Source organism: Trichoplusia ni, chromosome 15 (genome assembly GCF_003590095.1).
Source record: "Trichoplusia ni isolate ovarian cell line Hi5 chromosome 15, tn1, whole genome shotgun sequence".
In the NCBI taxonomy this organism is placed as follows: Eukaryota; Metazoa; Arthropoda; class Insecta; order Lepidoptera; family Noctuidae; genus Trichoplusia; species Trichoplusia ni.
Genome location: NC_039492.1, coordinates 1063368 through 1077569, shown reverse-complemented (window position 1 = coordinate 1077569; position 14202 = coordinate 1063368). Strand labels below are relative to the sequence as shown.

Below are 14202 nucleotides of genomic sequence, written 5' to 3'. Positions count from 1 at the left end.
CAGTTTAGGAGGTTGTGGTAGGTCCCCAGTACCATTTAATACGTGTAGGTCATGCACACGAACCGGACACGGTGCCGCTGCACCGTTCGTAACATCCATTACAATGAGTCACAGCTCAGGTCTCGCAGTTGACTGCAAAAACTAAGGGTCTTTAAACCCGGAACAGACCTTGTTCCTGGTCGACCTTTACGATACCTCTTGCAAGTTTGTATAAACGCATAAGTTGCACTGTTAAATCCCATTACTTCAGTATTACATAATATTATGTATGACGAAAGAAACCTGCCCAAAGATTGATCATTGCAAAACATACCATCTTTTCTCAATTATAACTTACAGTAAGGCACGATTCTTCGAAAGATGCGTTTTCTCATAACTAATGCAAGAAATGATTTAAAGTCAAATGTGAACAAGCCCACGTGTAACATGACCAGACTTGGAGCATGTCAGGCAATGATATCAAATATTTACTTACTAAAGATTAAGTGATAAGATGTCTGGGCCAACTGGGCCCTCTATTGAATTAGCTAGAATGCAAGGGAGGTGGCAAAATATATAATACGATAGCCACTGTCTTTGTTAAGGATGAGGTAAACATGTAACAAAATATGGAAAATCTGATGGATCCTTAGATTCTATTTCTATGTCATCTAAAATTATAGCTAGAGTCATCAATGAGTTGTCTTATCTAACATCAAAATTGACTAAAACATAACCAGAAAGCAGTAAAAAAGCATACTTTTTACGAAAAACATACAAGAAAATTAAAAAAAAAAGCTGAGGTCTGTAAGGATTTGCCATAAAGAAAGGGAAGGACGTGATATCATTCAGATCGTGATTTTGAAATGGAAAAAAAAATATAAAAATCCTATTTAAATAGAAGGGGAATGCAAATTGTTCAATTAATGCCTAATGTTTCTTTATCGCACGATTCTGAACACGGAAGCCTAATTTCACACGATAGTCCGATAAGCGAAATGTCGTGAAGACCAGTTCTTATGAAACTAAATAACTATGTCTTATCACAAATGAGGTTTCATATCTACTATTTTATCTACGACTCCATATACAGCTTGGGACATAAATATCTTCTTTTTAATGAGGGTATTTTGACCTTGTGGAGACTGTATGTAACATAGCATGTGCATTTGCATTTTGAGATTTGTCGCTAGTATAAAAAATCTGTAAAAACGTATATCTGTGTATTGTATCTTTTCATTTCTAATGAGCATCATCATTTGGTTGGAGTGACCAGCATTTTGGAGATTTTTGAGTGATTTTTCATTCATTTATTTCCTCAGAAAAATTGCTAATTTATAAAAAAAAATCTTTTCAATCCCCATATTAAGGCCATGTGAAATATTAAAATAAAATTCAACAAAATGTCCTCCCGAATTTCATCGATATTTGAGTAAATATCGATCAAACAATTCAGGCCTGACAGATATTATCATTCTGTTATCAATAAACAAACGTATCCATCCTCAAGCTCTTAGAAAATGAGGTTGATTATAAAAATACAGCTGTTATTTAAAAACATGACCGTTGTTTTGTTTTACAAACACGTTGTTATCACATCCAGAGATCTATAGCATGTACCGGTGCAAATCAAATTACAGTTAGCATGATTCAACTTAAATGGTTGGTATGATACACAAGGGATCCAGTTTCATTCACAGATTTCTGACGACTAAGTCCTTAATATTACTATAATCAAAGTCTACAACGATGCACACTGTTTACCTATTGAAACCATGACTAATTATACTATTGCAAAAATATAGTCATGAATTAAATCAATTTATAGCTGACCTCAAGTCAGATACTTGAATTGAAAGTAAAAAAATTAATTTGAGTCAAATTTAGAAAACACTATGTTTAAATACATAAATATAAAAACGACTCTATAAACGAACAGCAAACGTCAGAAATGCATTAAAATTCATAGTTACTCAGTTGTGATAATATCTAGAGACAACTAGGTACAGATAATATCTCCTATGACTTGTTTTGAGCATAATTCTAATAGCACCAATATTTTTTATAATAACAGGAAAACATGTAAAAGAAATACAAGCGTGGGCAGTTCGCGAATATGATCGAACAAGACACATGTATTTACATTATAAATGTACGACCGATACTAGAACCATGATAAAGCTATTTTATTTCCTTGTAATTTGCGATACTTATAAAATGTAAATGAGCTAACAGAGTTACATGATTTCTCATTGTTATTGAAACTGTGTCACTGCCTTCATCATCATAGTAGTTAAAATAATTCACTAACTTCTAACTAAGCTATAATGAAAATGAACACTTACCATCTTCAACAGCCTTGGTGTAGGTGACGTTGAGCTGTGCAGCGAACTGTATCACAATGCAGGTGATGTTCTTGCTGGAGAAGGACCAAGTGCCCTGCTCTGGTGGAGGCACGGGCTTGGGCGCTGGAGCAGGCGTCGGTGCTGGCGTCGGTGCTGGCGTTGGCGCTGGTGTTGGTGCTGGCGTTGGCGCTGGCGTGGGGGCCGGCGTGGGCGCTGGAGTAGGCGCAGGCGTTGGCGCTGGCGTTGGGGCTGGGGTTGGCGCAGGCGTTGGCGCGGGTGTTGGCGCAGGTGTTGGTGCCGGCGTTGTGTCAGGAGTAGGCGCTGGCGGCGCTGGTGGCGCTGGGGGTGCTGGTGGCGCAGGTGGCGCTGGCGTGTCGGTCTTATCCTCTAAGACTGGCGCTTGTGTAGCCTTTGGTACATCAATTGTGACTGACGGCGGATTCGTTACACCTCCAAGACCTGTGCAAACAAAATGTTTTTGTACAAACTATTACTAGTGACCTACATACTTAATACTAAATACTGATATTAAAAGAAATAACGTTTCAGTCAATAAGCTAATATTATAACAAAATGTAGGACATTCTTGAGTCACAACCTGAAGTCATTATGTAAGTTGCATTACAAAGCTGAAACTGTCATTGAAAGTAGTTCAAGACATGCAAGTGTTACAGAATAGACATTGCAGGCAAATATTTCAGCTTAGATATACTTGTATAATAATCATAAGAATTACATTCTGATTGTGATATAAAACACAATTGTTGTGAGTCTGGTTAATAAGCCTATGCGCTGATAAACAACAAACATATGGTTTTCATTATTGAAATATGTATCTATATGAAAAAATCTGGTTTATAATAAACGACATGGGAGTAACTACATCCAAAACATACATGTTTAAATAAAACTCCTTTAAATTATATATAACGTTTTTATATATTCTTTTGCTGGTGTGAAGATAACCAGAAGCAATTTGTTACAATCTAGATCTGACTAGGAGCTGCTAACTTCCCGTAGGCCAGTCTGAATTGAGCATAAAAAAAGATGACTTATTGACCATTTGTATGTTGTTGACTATGTGAGGTGCAGAGGTTAAATTTAATGTCTTGCTATGTTCTATATAGCTGTAGGTAAGTAATAAAATATGAGTTCATTGACATTGTATCTCTATTAACTTTCTTTAAAGAGGTCCTCAGAAGCGAGGATATGCAAAGCTGTGCAGGACATAATAACTACCATCCACAGATAACCCCCAATATTCTGATTATAATTTGCATAGACTTGACAAGACTTGACAAGTTTTTTATAGAATAATAGAAGTGATCAATGACCAGTGCCGTATTATCCATAAGGTACTTTAGGCCAGTGCCTAGGGGCCTACTACGATCAGGGGCCCACCACCAAAGTAGGCATCTAAAAAAAGCTTGATAAATTTTTACTGAATGAAAATAACTTAAACCATGATGATGATGATGAAACCAAGGGGGCCCCCACTCCCTTGAGGCCTAGGGGCCCCTGGATCCCGCCCTGCCAATGACCAAGGAAACCCTGCTTTCAAAGCAAAGACCTATCTTTCGTCTTTATACCTCTTAATTAAAGATGGGACATGGTGAACACTAGATAAAATATTGGTTACCATATGTATGCTTTGTGTTTGTTTAATTTATTTACCCCTTAAGTACTTATTAGATGGAACAAGACTTCCTTAAAATTTAGGTTATCAAATACAAATGTAAACATACTCAGTCTGGTACCAAGATAAAGTACAAACTTTCCTGTAGGTACATTATTATTATTAGCAGCCATTAGTCTTTGATCTTTTATATGCTAATTTGTGAACAAACTATCTTTGGTCTCTTTTTACTCATAAAAAGACTATTCAAAAAGCCAAGGCACAGACAACCACTATTTAATGACTAAAGAATTTACAATTCAATGCAAAGGTGGGTGTTATATCTGATATTCAAACAAACCACAAGCACCTACAACCAGATGTTCTTTATTTAAAAATAATTTACATGTTATTCAAAAGTTAAACTTGGTTACAAACTTTTTCATAGATGACTGTAGGTAGTAAAGAGGTTTCACGCATTTGTCGTTTTTTCAGTTTAAAAATGTGTGTCAGGTTACTTTACTAAACTCCATTGTTTAAATGTGAGAATATTTCAAAACATTTCACAGTTCTCTTGTAAAGGCCATAACAAAAAAACAGTGATGTCCTACAATCAAAATTCACAACATAGATATTGACGAAAGATAATTTAATTAGTCTGATAATATAACCTTCCTATGCTAGGACTGTACCTTATTATATTATGTTAGAACCAAGTACATAACTACCATATATATTTTATAAGCTAGTTACATGGCCTTTAAAATTGTGGGTACATTTTTCTAGAATATCAAAGAACGTCCATAGCGCAGAATCAACCACTTTTTTGTCGCTAATTGCGCAAATAACGCCTAATCACGACAACAAAGCGGTCGAGCTGTGCAAGCGAACCGACATAACGATAAAAAGCAACAAAGACCCTATTGCAACATAAATAGTTTTGAGAAATATCGCTTACCGTACTGCGTACAACTGCAAAACACTGCTAACAACAAACAAAACCTAAGACGAGACATTTTTAATGTATTGCGACGCTAAGTTGTTAATAACTGTGCACGAACTGTCTCACAAATTAAAAATGCGGTGCAAATAAGTGATACGACGATAATCCGGTTGGAGAAACGTCCACGGATACGGAATGTCAATTGCGAGACAGCTGAGTCGTGTTGCCAGTCTGTGAGTTAAAAATCTACCACAGTTATGAAACTACCATAAACACAAACTTAAACATACGCATAAATAATAATGCGATAGGATTAAATTTTAAAAATCATATAATTTAATAGATATAAAATACTCTTGAAGCTGTGCTCCTACTTTGGAGTCATGAGTCCTCAGTAAAGGTCCTCAGGTCCTTAATTATTTTCTATTCGTCGAGGTAACCGTTTTTAACAGTTACATTTTAAGCGTTCATTTGTGAATTTTAATATAATAAAAATATAGTTTACATTAAGCAATTAAAGCAACGATTGATTGAAAACCGAACTAAAATTTATTTAAATGGAAACTTTTGTTTGAAACCTTTTGGTTTAAGTAAACTACCATGACAGAAATCATTTTTCTATTTGGTAGAATTAGAATTAAGTAAGTGTTGGCTAACGTGGCGTCAATCCGGCAACCTCAGTAAAAAAACCGTTCAAGTGCGAGTCGGACTCGCAACTCTGAAGGTTCCGTATTAATAAGCTAACTAAGATAAACAACTCGGTTGGGAGACAAAATGTATGACCGTTCGAACTTTGCTTAACGTGTTTTTTTTTATTTGTTATATTATCCGCAACTGAAATTCATCATGTGTGGAAATTTCAACTGTCTATTTAACACGGTTCTTAGGAAACATCCTGTTGTTGTCACCAGACAGACGGACAGACAGATAGGCAGCGGACCTTAGTGTTACGGTTCCATTAATACCTTTTACGTAAGAATCCTAAATAGGTAAGAAAAAACTTGACTGATTTTAATAATCTTGGCGGCAATTTGCGTTCTTCAAAGATTTCATAGTCTTTTAGGTATTTTGGTTCTACTATTTAGGTATGTGTATAAGCAATATTTTAAAACGATTTCCCTTTCTCTTTAGTACTATCGTAAATAATCGGGTAAAAACTAAAATTTCGTTCGTTTAGCTACTTAATAGTTACTTACCTATGTTTTTACTGTATTCATAACTTTCTTATTTTATACCTATAGGACGAATGAGAGGGCCGTTGTGTTGTAGATTTTCTATCTGGAAGTTACTTACTTCAGGGAGTTAGGTAGAAAATAGTTTTTCTTATTACAATACAGACATTGAAGCTACCAATATCATAAAATGTATTAGTGATAAATATTTAAAAACTTAAAAGAACTGAAGATTGTACGTAATACGAGCTGTACCCGGCATGCGCTGCAATGCAATTTTTTCTACCTTCTACCTACTACCTACCACCAATTTTTCCGAGATCTTTCTATTCCGTGGTAATCGGTGTTTTGCGTTTTGGAGTTATAACGTCAGGAAGGAAAACCCGACTTATTTTTATATAGTAGATTATGAAAATTATTTTTTTTCACTCCTTGCATGGCGAGGCGATTAGTACCGATAGGTACCTTTTTAGTTGGTAGGCACAATTACTAACCACATCATGACACATCTGATCTATAAATTCTGACTACTTCCTCATGATCCCGGAAAACCTGCCGGATGGAGCATACATCGTTATCAAATAAAACTATACTGAATTTATTTTTAAACATTTTTATTCACATTTCAACCAAAACATACACAAAAATCTGCATGTCTTTCATCCATATATTGCAACATTTAAATATTATATTAACTCTCAATTTATTATAAATTTAAGAAATATAGTGGAGATCATTTTTTATTACTTTATTATGTTCTTCATAAGTTAGGTCATAACATGTTCAGGATAGATTGAGTATTAGGTATCTACTTTGCAGGCACAGTTATGGGATCTCGCAGCACTTTTACCATTATAGGGCTGAAATAGTGGTGTGTTTCTTCCAAGAGGATAACAATCCAACATAAAATTACATTCAACGTCACGGAAAAAGCAAGTTACTCTTGAGTTTCTTTCAACGGGAACCTTCATAGATGGTCACTGAATTCACCTGTAACCGATTGAAGAGGTTATAGATTGATTATTAATACATGTGAGTTTGTATTTATAAACTCCGTAATTTAAGTTAAAACGTTGACCATTTATGAAGGTTCCCGTTATGTATGGATTTTCTGTTCAATGGGTTTACGTGAGTAAATTCATTTGCTATGAGCTCTTATGCTATTATAAGTTTTTCCCCCCACTAATTACTTCCTTCGTACAAAATACTCAGTGTATCTGTCTACGGATTTTATAATTTAAACACATAACATTGAGGCACACAAACTACATATAGAAGTAAACTTTGGCATTATAACAAGGAGGTAGGTCTTATAAATACAATTTCTTTTAACAGGAATATAAATAGAAGACATTTTTATAGGCAGGTACTCGAAGATTACGTTCATAAACACATTGATTCTCTTTTTAAAATACATAAAGCTGACAACAAAATCCATTATTATGATTTTTTATAGTAGGTAACACTAATTCTAAATAATTGATCTTGATAATAAGTTTAACAATAATTTCTAAGTAACTTAACATAGACCGATAAGCTTTTGTTTTACAACACTGTCACGAAATAAGCCAATGTGCAGCCAGACTTTGTAACATAATTAGATTATAAATAATTAAAACTCGTCTAGTTATTAATTTCAACAAGAACGTAATTGTTTATTGCTAAAATTTAGGGTAACACATAATATGCTGTATTCAAATCAGCAAAAAGAAGATAAATTATGAAAATATAATTATTTTAAACTAAGAATTAATAATTAAAAAGAAGTATGTATGTATTTTTTTACCTTTTTCTAATTCGATGTCAATAAATTAAGTAGGTATTAATAACACTTAAATCTACTAAATTGGAAATTTATTTTCATTTGGCAATACTGTTAAAATTTAAAAGTTGATATTTACCAATACCTAACAAAAATATAGTTTCCATCACGCTTGCTACAATTTAAATGAGTGCAAACTGTCAAATACTCTTTTCATGCACGTGCATAAAAAATTAAAAATTAACATAATGACAAGGCAAGTTTGGATGTAATTAACTTTTTAAAACTCAAGAGTGTTGGCAAGTTATTCGACGTGTAACTCGAAGCGAGCGCGGCCGATGCGGCTCTTCGGGTCGTAGAAGATGTCGCGAGTCCAGATGCGACACTCCACGTTAATCACAACGCCACCTGAAATACAATGAGCAACGTTTAGAATTATTCTGTGTTGCCACGACTCAATCTGTAAGGCAGGTATATGTGTCAGCAAAAGGAAATATGTGTCAGCCGGCATTGACTGACAGTGATACGTTTATAATACGAACTTTTCGCTCTAACTGGGGTTGACGCATTAATTAATTTCCAACGAACGAATCTTACGCATTTGCCAAACATTTTTGAATGTTAAGTAAGCATAAATCTAAGATTCGAACGGCGATCCTTCGTAACAGTTCAATGTAATAATCAATCAAGTCAGCAAAGCCATCAAAATAAACAGTTGACTGAAAGATGACTTGGTAACAAACGATCAGCGTAGTAAAAAGATGACAGCCATTAATAAAATTAAAAAAAATCTGGTTATCTCTCCATAAAACTTACGTCGAGGATTCTCAAAGTGCACGGCAATCAGTGGTCCCGGCACCTGGTCGGGCATGTTCCTGGCTGAGTAGGCGATGCGGTCGGCAGTGTGCAGCCTGGAGAGCGGGAAGCCAGGGGGGTAGTCCGCGGGGATGTACTGGATGGGGCCGATGTTCTCCTTGTCAGCGCTGAACTCGCCGCCGCAGGACACCCACACGAAGTCACCGTATTGGTGCGCGGGCCGGTGACGCTGGTTAACAAGTTTAAGTATTCGTACAAGAGAAATATAGAACCTTTCACTTATTGGAGTTCTGGAAGCTGATAGCCACGACACGGCTTAGAGCGCCGTGTGATAATATAAGTTTAATTACGATATATCAGTAACAAATATCTGTATTTTTCTGAGTGAATTTTTGCAAATCCAAAAAGGTCTGCTAGTGTATTCTAAAGAATATGAGCAAGATATAAAAGTATGTCCAGTGGATATTGGCTATTGTAATTATTCAGCGTACCAGCTCGTATTGTATCCAAATTTAAATGTAAATCAAATACCATGTTTGACATAACTGCGTCTTATTAATTAACAGAGTAAGGTGTTTTCACTTACCATAGCCTCCCTAATATGCTGAGGCATTTCCGGAGGGATGGGCAGAGGTGATGTCATGTTGTATGGCTCGGGAACCCAGTAGTGAATCTGAAGGGTAAAATATTATTAACTACTTGTCCACTTTTGCTATCTCGCTTATGGTATGCTAAATGTTCCAAATATTTGTTTGTTTTCTATTGACATTTTGTAAATTACACCACCCAAATCATTTGCATAATTGCTAGGATAGCCAAGTGTTATACGTTTATTACCACGGTAATCATGCTCGCGTAACATTCCTTTGATTCGGTCCCTACACAGGCCAAGCATTTTTGTGATCCTTAAATATGGGAACTAAATTCAGAGCATCGTTTTCAATGTTATAAACCCCCTTTGACGAAAGTACCTAAAATAATACAAGCGATAGGTAAACAAAAAAGCTACCTTGATGAAAATGTCAGTAAAACAAACCTAAAAAATATACCTAATTACATATCAAAAACGCTGGTCTTGAAGAATGATCCACTTACATTAGCCAGCCTCAGGAAGATGCATGGCTTCCCCTTGGCATAGCCGTAGAACTCATCCGCAGTGCAGGGCGACCACCTTCTCATGGCCATGTCGCAGGGGTCCGAGCGCAGGTGCTGGTCGCGCCGGTTGTGGACGGAGCATGGTGCGCGAGGTGGATCCTCGGGAATCGAGGTCTCGTACACTGAAGAGGACGATAGAAACCATACGAGATAAGTAAAGACATCTTTCCCTCTTGGTGCCGTTGGGAACAGTTATTGTCCTTGGTCCGCGGCCCGGTGTATTTTGATTGCTAAGTATTGTCATACACCAACCGAGTGCGGGAGGCGGTGCGCGGTGGTTCAAGTTTATTTAGTAAGAGTGTGCCACTACACGCTTTCTACCCCGACGAAGTGGGTGTCCATGAGGACACCCCCGGAAATCAATTTTATAAGTGGAACCAGATCGAACCTTTTAGAGTTCCTTAAACACTTTGGTTGAAGTCGCTCCGAGAACGACTTATATTTTGAGACAAACTTAAAGATGATAAATACCTGTTGAAAGTTCTGTAGTAATTTTTTTAAGTAAATATCGGAACCTAACGTTACTTACCCTTAAGGAATTCATTGATGCGTCGGTACCAGCCATGCCAGCTGCCGGGGTCGTTGCCTCTGACCTGGATCAGGGGCTGATCCCAGTTATACTCCTCAGACCGAGGCCACACCTCCAGTTCTGATCGAGACGACGATCAATGTTAATTCATCTTCATGACTTAGAATACTAATAGGATAAAGTATGGATGAGTGTACTAGAACATTTCAAGAAGATAATAATATCTGCAAATTTTGCTTCTTTAATTTTGTCCTTGCGGAAATAGTAGTAATGATGGTTTTCTTACAGACAAAGATTATTTACCTTTTAGTTTAGTGTATTTAGATAGGTCTTTATTAGAAAACTAGTAAGCGATCTTAGCGACAGCTATGGATTTAAGGGATCGATGTTTTTGTTTACAAAACAATTCCGCTACGAGGGATTTTTTGCGGTTACACATACATGGAAGTCAAATGCACAAACCACCCAAACTCAGGACAAGCATTCGGAGATCACACGAAAGCCTATATATGCGTCTTACTTCTACGACTGAAACAGTCGTGATCACAAGGGATTGTTATACAGTTAAAACCTACTATGTGAATAATTTAAATAAAAAGAAATAAAACCATCACTTACCAACATAACGCTGCGGTAACAACAGCCCAAGTAGAAGTCCGACGAGACCTGACACGAGAACAAAATAATTAATAAACTAATACTACTTAGTTATTTATAAAGGTAACTTTGTTCGTATGACTGATGTGATTTGATGAATAAATGCAATAGTCTTTTATGAATTTTGTAGCAGTTGTAAATGCTGATTGGTGAATTTGTTTTATTCCCAGAGAGCTTGTACAATTAGAGAATAGTACAACGTCTCTGGCAGTAAAAAAAGATAATTCAGTTATTTAGCTTTTTACATAACTTTATACCGCTGCATATTTTTTTTTTCATTAACACGTATTTAAAATAGTATCTCATAGTCGGCTAATAACGTAGACGGTTTTAGAAAACCACAGTTGCAACTCTTATGGTTTACTTGCAAATAAAATACTTAACGATTTTTATGCTAATAAAAAGCTTTTATTTGGATACTTAAAAAATATTCTAGTTACTTAAACCACGGACAGACTCCATATTAACGATACACCAAGAAAGGTCATACAGAAAAAGCTCTATACAATTTTTCTCAGAAGATTTTATACCCAGGTTTTATTATTTAGGTCACCGAGATACCTAGAGTTAGGTCATGCAGTTCAGTTTTTATCGCTTCGTTCATGGTGAGTCAACGTAAATGGTGCCATTTAATCACTTAGCGAGTTGTACTCTAGTCTCGGGATTGATGCTGTTCACACGGAAACGAAACATTTACTAGATTAATCAAGTAAGTGTAAATACCAATTGATTCGTTTACTCTAGGTTTTGCCCTTGACTGAATTTATATAGTATAATACTGAGTTATTTAAAATCTCGATCGGGCTAAAAACCTGGATGTGCGGCGGGGGAACGACACAAGGAAGCGTACAGCGTCCTTAATCTAAAATACGTAACTGATAATTTTTGAAATCATATCTAACGAACTGATTTGCTTTTATAGTTACGTAGCTAGTCACATTATGCACTTCCATGCGCTTTCCCAAAGAGTGGTGAGATAGGAAATGATGATCGGATTACTCTTTTCACACGTGCTTCATGCTGGGCCCACCTCTTTAGAATAAGCCCTTAAAGCCTTAGACCCTGCAAGTAGCAGGAGCGAAAAGTCTTAGATCATTTGTTCATAGTACAGCAATAATTATTTTAGGTATCGTTTTCCGTCATAATTATTGGTGATATAAATTTAAATTACACTTGACCTACATAGGTATGTCTGCTACTAAGTAGTCCGAAGTCGAAATAAGTTACAATTCTAGAAAACATTATTACAAAAAGATACATAATCTCATCCCGTGGCCATAAAGCCGTAGATTTACGCAGAAGTCACACACAAACGAATCAATAGCTAGACGCCACATTGTCTGGGTCGGAGATGTGGGGGATGAACGAACTCTGTTCACTAATGTTATGTAAATATAGTATGCCCGAAGTACATAATAATATATTCAACTAGATTTCATTGTGAATTATAATATAATCATTAAAAGATATTGAAAAGAGGAACCTCGAATTCGACTGTCTTATGTTTTCACTTTTCATTTAGCGCAACTTATCTTACTATATGTTACAATTGTTATATTTTAAACTATTGCATCGTGCAAAAGGGACAGTTAATCATTATTGTTGAATATTATCCTACGAACTAGACGCAAAAATCGCAAAAGGCTATATTGGGTGCTGTCTGTACTTTTGACGTTCAAAAAATGCTGTCTTGTGGCCAAACTTGAATAGATGGAATAATATAGAATAAGTATTCATTGAATACCAAAATTAAGCTAAATATATCATATTGAATGCTTTTTTATAAATGCTTTGGCTATGGACAGCCTCTGTCTTGCCATCCTGGCGATCCTTCAAACCCCTATACAAGATTATGTTGAGAATCCTTAGAAGTTGTAGCTTTTGCAACACAAAGGTTTTAGTCCTGTAGGATAGGAGCTTAATTCAATTATAAATAACTATACATACAGTTATATCAATTGAATGATGACTTTAAATTCATATGAACCACATTATCAGTGACGAGATTCACGCGAATGTTGGCGCCACAAAATAGGAAGGTATTATTATTTTTCTTTAAAAACTTTTTCGCTCTACAACAATGCTGTTCTAGAATATGTGAAGGTTCGGAACAAAGAAAAATCGAGTCGTTTTTCTTGCTCTAATAGAATTTTCTCGAATTGTTTCGCATTCTAGCTTTGCTTTTGCTTTGTCACGCTTCAGTAAACTTATTTTGTGCAATCATTGGTTTGACTGAACTGTGTGTGGTCTGTGGATCAATAAGCCGTTGTTTAATTTTGATTTATTCTGTGATTAAAAACTATATTTATGGAAATTTGTTATTATTTATTTTAGGAAGTTTAGTGGAAAGCTTAATTCGTATAAAAGTTTTAGATTCCGTTATACAAAATAATCACAAATATTTGAGCTCTTGGAGATAGTTTTAGTTTTAATTTATATCTGGCACCCATTACTTGAAAAGTATCTACACAATTCACGCTTTTTAATGAATACCATTTTTTCTCACAAAACTACTTAAAATATAATTTTAACATAAATAAACACACCACTTTTATAACTTAAATTTCGTTCCTTACAACTACAATGAACTTTCAATCTAATTTAATAAAAAAAAAACAGTTTTAAAAAACACTACTTAAAAAAAATGAGAAGAGAAGTTATAAAAAAAAACCCTACGTTACTAACAAAAAAAACACAAAAAAAAAATAACTTGACATTTCGACTCACTGAGTATAAGCACCAGCACGACTACAGCCACTATGATCTTGATGGTTCGCTTCTCCAGCCCCATGGTTACGTGTCTCCTCACTGGCAGCCAACACGGGAATAAGTCAGAGGCATTCACTCCGCAGCAAGGAGGATGCTACGAGTTATACATTGCTGGCTCGCAGTAGTAAAATTATAAGATTTGTTTTTTAATTTAATAAAGTTATATCTTGCACTTTGAGGAGGTCAAGTAGCTTAAATTTTTGAAAATGTAACGAAATAAAAATGTACATGCAGCTTGTTGGTTTTATTATTATAAAAATGTTTGAAAATGCACAAAAAATGGTAATTGTCTTTTTTTTCAAGCTATGTTGTATATTTATTTGTGGTAAGCTCTAATCACGGTCTAGTGTTAGCATACCAGTTATACGCTTGATTATGTCCATTATTTGTTAGCACTGGACGTCGCGTGGGAAGCAAAAGATTAGGTCTAGCTATGACTCTGATTTGAAGGGTAACAAGT

At 35.5% G+C, this 14202-nt stretch overlaps 2 protein-coding genes across 3 annotated transcripts in view; both read right to left on the bottom strand.

Annotated features, from left to right (window-relative positions):
- LOC113501292 (lysosome-associated membrane glycoprotein 1-like) overlaps positions 1–5087 on the bottom strand; it is a 40216-nt gene extending 35129 nt beyond the window's left edge. For both annotated transcript variants that reach the window (XM_026882399.1, XM_026882400.1), the window contains exons 1-2: positions 4898–5087; positions 2325–2783 (exon numbers count right to left, since the gene is read on the bottom strand). In XM_026882399.1, the coding sequence (XP_026738200.1) occupies positions 2325–2783; positions 4898–4955 (517 nt within the window). In that variant the 5' untranslated portion in view covers positions 4956–5087. The remainder of the gene's footprint in view (positions 1–2324; positions 2784–4897) is intronic.
- A 2710-nt stretch (positions 5088–7797) lies between these two features.
- On the bottom strand, positions 7798–13872 carry LOC113501293 (sodium/potassium-transporting ATPase subunit beta-2-like). Its single transcript, XM_026882401.1, has 7 exons — positions 13701–13872; positions 10935–10982; positions 10317–10436; positions 9728–9909; positions 9219–9305; positions 8633–8861; positions 7798–8224 (listed from the first exon to the last, which is right to left on the bottom strand). Exons 1-7 carry the CDS (start codon positions 13762–13764, stop codon positions 8121–8123), a joined length of 834 nt encoding a protein of 277 aa, XP_026738202.1. The 5' UTR covers positions 13765–13872; the 3' UTR covers positions 7798–8120.
- Positions 13873–14202: the final 330 nt, after the last annotated feature.

Coding starts and splice junctions, on each gene's coding strand:
- LOC113501293 (XM_026882401.1), bottom strand. CDS start 13,764: ATGGGGCTGGAGAAGCGAACCATCAAGATCATAGTGGCTGTAGTCGTG. Junction 10,983..13,700: donor CGTGCTGGTGCTTATACTCA/GTGAGTCGAAAT, acceptor TTCTCGTGTCAG/GTCTCGTCGGACTTCTACTT. Junction 10,437..10,934: donor GTTACCGCAGCGTTATGTTG/GTAAGTGATGGT, acceptor CGTCTCGATCAG/AACTGGAGGTGTGGCCTCGG.